Source organism: Rhodamnia argentea, chromosome 11 (assembly GCF_020921035.1).
Source record: "Rhodamnia argentea isolate NSW1041297 chromosome 11, ASM2092103v1, whole genome shotgun sequence".
NCBI classification, from domain to species: domain Eukaryota; kingdom Viridiplantae; phylum Streptophyta; class Magnoliopsida; order Myrtales; family Myrtaceae; genus Rhodamnia; species Rhodamnia argentea.
In genome coordinates this window covers 3,896,363-3,902,362 of record NC_063160.1, presented here as the reverse complement: position 1 = coordinate 3,902,362, position 6,000 = coordinate 3,896,363, and the positions used below count along the sequence as shown (strand labels likewise).

The following is a 6,000-nucleotide window of genomic DNA, read 5'->3' as shown; positions in this document are numbered from 1 at the left end:
GATATACTTTAATAAGGCGGACGAATACAGAGAAAGCAACAGACCTCCAACCATAAGATCAGGACAATTAGATTTTGCTGCAGAGGAACATTCCCTGATTGCTGATTTATGTTTGCCTGAAGACCCAGGAGAAGAAAACACATCTGCAACAAGAAAACTTCAAATTATTCAACTTACTCATACTACTAAACAGGCCAAAACAGAGAGCTTCTGAACAGTGAGTTTTTAACTGTATTGGTCAGATGATTAAGAACATATTGGCTCTGAAGATTTGTTTTCATCCCATGATGATGTTCATACAAGTTTTCTTGTTAGAGAATCAAGCTTCTGAAGATAGTAGAAAAACCAAAGCAAAGCGTAGAAGGGGGAACTTCTTTAATCTGTGATCCAATTCCAATGGAAAGACTTTATCATATTCCCCCCAGATTATCAGTGTCGGCTGCATCAGAAAATATCAGTGCTTGAGAGGATGCCAAGGAAGAGAGAAGATATCGCCAAAATCGATGTAAATATGTAATGAGTCAATTGTGCGAGTCCAATTGAGACGACAGAGATTTCGAGAGAAAAGAAACCTGGTTTATTTTGGGAAGATCAGACATCTTCCTATCTTTGTACAAGGCATAAACCAGCCCTGTCCTTTTTTGAAGGTGCTCCTTCCACATAACCTGCAGAAAAATCATGCGACCTTTCTTGAAATCCCACAGAAGAGTGATCGAGGTAAACTTTTCCTAGATTGTTGCCCGTGAGAAACATAATCCGGTAAAATCTAAATGTTTGGCATTCCATAAGTTAGTTGAAACAGCACAGCTAATGCAAGATCGATGACGGTGAGAGTTAGCACTTTGTATGACAAGCGGCAGTTAAATCTCTACGGTCTTCATAGCTAGATATCTTGTGTTAGTCTCAGTTCACAAGAAACAAGCTACTTATTCATTTTGTCTAGTGTCCGGAATGTTCCATACAGCCATGACTCATGGACTAAACGCACCAATGCCAGATTCCTCAGCGTCAAATATGGGTAAGAGGGAACAGAGCCACGACAGTCCGGGGCAGAATGCTGAATGGTGATGACCATATTCTCTAAAAGCAGAGGCATTTCTATTTACTGACATTCGTTTTGCTAAACATCCACATAAACATAACAAACACTGCAGAGCTGCTAAGACAAGGAAAGAAGCATTCTTCAGTTACAGAATGTAATCCGACCCATAAATTGGTAATCTTGAGCAATAAAAATGTCAGACAAGACTACTCTGAGTATGGACAAGAAGTGGCTTAGTCAATAGCATTGAAACACAGTAGAGCCATGTGGAGAATCAACTTCCCCATTCAATGTAGCTATTACAAAACTTCCAGCAAGAATCGGGACAAGGAAGTGCGCGAATTACGTCGGTAAAGTAAACGAAGACTGAACACTTCGGCATCAACTAAACTCTGATTCAGAGGCAATGTGCAGAGACACAGACGTGCAGCTGAGAGAATTGCAACTTTTCGTCTACTTACATCGATAAATTCCTGCACAATGCAAGTGGGCATTCTCCTCACCGGCTTGTGAAAGGCGACCTCAAACATCTCCTTCATCTTCTCTGGCGTCTGCGGTAACAGAAAACTAAGGGCCTCGTCCACGGTCTTCACCTGCCGACCTGCCGAGACGACATTGCGCCAAGACTCACTTAGTTCCACTTATCGCTAGTATGAAGAAACAGCAAGACAGGCACTGAATTCCAAAAGCAAATGCATATAAGTTCCAAAGCAGCTTTTGCAATGTGATTGTCATCCCAAACCGACGTTCCCGGTTGGGTCGCGAGCGATCTCGCGGAGACCAGGAGACTTGGATCTGTGGAGTTGGATGTTCAGTTCCTCGCTAAAGACGACGCGGACCGTGATACTTTTCCATGCAAGGGTTTGAGGCTAGGGTTTTCGAGGGCAGAAGAAGCTAAGCTGATTGGCGAGAAAGAAAGAAGTTTCTCTCGACGGCTAGATTTCATTCTATTTTCTTTATTCTTCTAGCTTTCAATGGGCTGGGTTGGGGGATGAAGTTCATTAATTTTTCTCTGATTAGTCAGAACTGTTCTTGATTCGTAGATTAGTTGAATATGAGCTACGTGATTTTTGCTTATGTTTTCAATTTTTTCCAGTAGTATCACGTGAAGATCCATGCAATCAAGCCGATTATTTCTACAAATATGCCTATAAGGGAAGATAATAAAAAATGTTCATAATGCTCAGGCTTGCTCAATATCGAACTAGATGGACAATGGCATGTTACTCTAAAAACACCTCGAAACTCTTTCATGACCTTATGATAAATGGTACATAAGGCTGCCACTGTAAAATATGGTTTTGACAAAGTCAAAAAAAAAAAAAAGAGAAAAGGAAAGGGTTGAAAAGTCAAAGAAGAAAAGGGGCTCATATTATAAAAGAAAAGAGGGGTAGCAACGGGGAGAGAGAAAACACTCGGCAGAGAAGAAGAAGAAGAAGAAAAAGAAGAAGAAGAAGAAAGAGATAGCGTACGAGAATCGGATGCCCTTCAAGACGATTCAACTTCGATTCACAAGGCTCGGTAAGTGCTTGCGCTCCTCGTTCGTATAATCGGGATGGTTTTCGTTTTTAGGGCTCAAATTCGGATTTATGGGAAAGTTGAGCCGCGAAGTCAGATTTTGGAGTCGTTAAGTTGAGATTCTTTAGGGTAACGATAGTTTAGGGTGTTGTGGTGCTGTGGGACTTTACGGAACTCGATTTGGACTTGTGGTTTGTCCGAAACAAAAATTGGAAGTTTGACACGTGCAATGAACAGTGTGCGACCAGAACATGTTGCGCCCGTTCTTGCCGATTTTTGGATAGATTCTGGATGAGCTGTGTTGGGGGTTTTGTTGTACATTAAAAGAGCTTTCTTTGGACTATAAGTTCGTTTAAATCGAAGCTCGGAGGAGGGAGTTATGGTTCGTTTAAGTTTAACGCGCAAGCTGCGTGTAGCGGACAACATGCGTGTTCCTCATGAGCAAGCGTTTTGTTGGTGCGTAGGTGTCGTCTTAGTGACAAATAGACATTTTTCAGTCAATTCATGTTGTAGAGTAGCTTGTTATTCAGTTTTTGATAATGGTTTTCATTATATCCGATAGGAACACGAGTGTGTCGGCTCGAGTAATAATCCTAAGTTAGTTTTTGGCTTTTCCAGGTGAGTGGTGCTATCTCTTCTTTGAATTAGTAAAAGCATATTTTGAAAAATAAAAAGTATGAGATGTATTATGTGAAAAGTGTGATTTCGCTAAAAGGGAAAAGTGATGTTTATAGCATATTTAATGCATAACTTCGGATCGGGCATTTGCTACCCCATTTGCTATTTGAAATGGTTTAAAAAGTCCGTATGACAGCCATTACGAAAGGTTATTTGTACTAATTTGTGAATAGTTTTATAAATGTGTTATGAAAGGTATGGTGAAAGTCATTTTCATTATATACTTGTTTATATATATGTGCATTAAGTTGCAAATTAGCTTGTGGAATGAGTTTCGAAAATGATTTGGGAAGTACTTTACAAAAGTATTTCTAGCGGTGAGTTTTTGCGAAAAGGCTATCGGTTTTAGTTGAGAAACCAACTTGTGATATTGATTCCGAATTGTTTTGTGAATTGTAAAAATACTACTATGAGTTGTGTTGATGCTCAATATCGCTATGAGCCCATTGAGGGACTTGTGGGTATGCGCATACTAATGTTAGGATATCCTTGTGGGCCGAGCCACCGGCATTATTGGTGGAGACCTTGCCAAGGAGGGAATCTTGGTCGCCTTGTCACGAGGCGTTATACGTGACCATAGTTAGATATTTGAGCATGAGTTTGGTCAATAGAATGGACTATTGACATGTGATTTGAGATTAGTCGATGGAATGGACCATCGTCATTGATTATGTATGAGATTAATCAATGGAATAGACCATTGATATTTGATTTGAAGTTTGTTGATTTAAATGAAGATTTTTTATATTTATAAAGTTATTGTAGAAAGATATAACTCACTTTTGGTTTTGTATATATATGAACTGTGATAGCTAAAAGTAACATGTATTTAAAGACTTTGTTATTCACGTGACCGCGTACTTTAGTGTGTATTATGACCGATGAAAGTAAATAATTTATATTTGTAGTTGTGCTCATATTATCAAGCGAGTTTGGGATTATTGAGTTCGGTTATGATTTTGTAAATATGCATAGTGGGTGCTCGATCCGCTTAGAAGAGGTACGCACTACTCACTGAGCCGTGGTTGCTCATCCCTTTCTTTCCCAATCTTTCAGGGTTGCCAATAGAGCCGAGCATTATCAATGGTGATTTTTGGAAGTTCGGTTTTGGGTGGCTTAAGGCTGCGTCCTTCGGAAGGGAGGACAGTTTGTGTCATTCCCTTTTTTGCTAGGAATTGGGGTGTTACTGCCACCCCAGCACCTATGCCTAAATCTGCCTCGAAAATCTCGTCATCTCGACGATGACCACCGTCCATTGGGTTTCCTGCAGACCTAGCGACATGAAAGTTGTCACTTGCAATCTCCGCTATGTTCAAGTTTTAATAGCATTGCTTTCGAATCGAGAGTATCGCTCGAATCTCTTTATACCGAAGCCATTAAATCTTGATTTTCTATCCCAATTCTGTTCAAATGCTATGGAGAGGTTTAGATGCCAACCGTGCCGAGTATGATCTAGGCGTATCTCCGTTGGACTAGGTATCGTGCTTTCCCAGGTGAAATAGCCATGCATGAGGAATTAAAAGTGCATGTTACTAGCACTTGCTATCGTACAAAATTGAACAGGAATACAAGTAGCCCGTGATGTAGGAGGAACGTACGGTCGGTTAAGTCATGCCATTGCGTACATAATTAATCAAGCAAGAGTTTTGCATGTGCAATCATGGAAACTGTGACAATAGTGTTCTCCTTTGCTAAGGTAGTTACTTGCTGGGATTCTAGTTACAAGCGAAGAAGTGAAATGACAACTTTAAGCATCTTTGGCTGCAGAATGTAGCTTAAGCTTTTGTTTTATTGTTTTTGTTGGAGCATTAGATTATTAAGGTGTGAATCTTTGCTCGGAGAGCTGAGATTGTTTGGCGGATTAGTGAACATGGAAGTAAGTATTGAAATTAGCAATCCCATTAATGTGTCTTTGAAATGAGGCTGCGATTCTTCTATCTTGCTTCCTAAAGTTCCCGTGATTGATCCTATGGCATACTTTCTCATGTAAACGCCAAAATCTGACTTCCAAGTTCCGGGCAATGAAGTAAAAAGGTGGTCTTGACATTTTGGATTGCAGATTATCCAAATCTGATAAATTGACATGCTATGGTGGAATCTACTCAAGGAAAGAAAAGGGAAGAAGATAATCATCTAATAGAAAGTGTAATTTGATCATGCTGTCAATCACTCTAGGAATTAGCATCGGTGAACCGATGACAAATGCATGGATCGTCGCCTAAAATCCCAAAAGGGTTTTTTTTAAAAAGAACAAAAAATTATAATAGCTTTTGCTAATAATTCTTTTAAAATACGCCTCACTTTGAGGAATTATGATCATGTTAGTCTTTAAAAGTTTCAATTAGTTTTCCATTTGCCAATGGCCGAGAGGCCGGCCTCGCCTAGGATATGGTCGGCTTCACCAAGACTAGCCCTCGCCCAGGTGAGGCCCCACGAGGGTCGGCCAAGCCCAAAGACCTAACTAGACAAATACCCATTGGCCGAGAGGCCGGCCTCGCCTAGGATATGGTCGGCCTCACCGGCACTAGCCCTCGCCCGTGCGAGGCCCCACGAGGGTCGGCTAAGCCCAAAGAACTAATTTTTCATGGACGTATGGTTGTGTCACGAGCCAGGAGATTGTGATCGACCCGTGCACGCGATTTAGATCTTGTCTCAATTTTTTGTGGACGTATGATTGTGTCACGGCCCGAGAGATTGTGATCGACCCGTGCGTTTTTGTGGACGTATGCTTGTGTCACGGGCCGATAGATTATGATCGACCC

The 6,000-nt window shown here is 40.9% G+C and overlaps 1 protein-coding gene across 1 annotated transcript in view; it reads right to left on the bottom strand.

The window, feature by feature from the left end:
• Positions 1 to 229: 229 nt before the first annotated feature.
• LOC115739415 (uncharacterized hydrolase YugF-like) overlaps positions 230 to 6,000 on the bottom strand; it is a 49,108-nt gene continuing 43,337 nt past the window's right edge. The window contains exon 5 of the mRNA XM_030672495.2: positions 230 to 439. Coding sequence (XP_030528355.1) covers positions 320 to 439 — 120 coding nt within the window. The 3' untranslated portion in view covers positions 230 to 319. The remainder of the gene's footprint in view (positions 440 to 6,000) is intronic.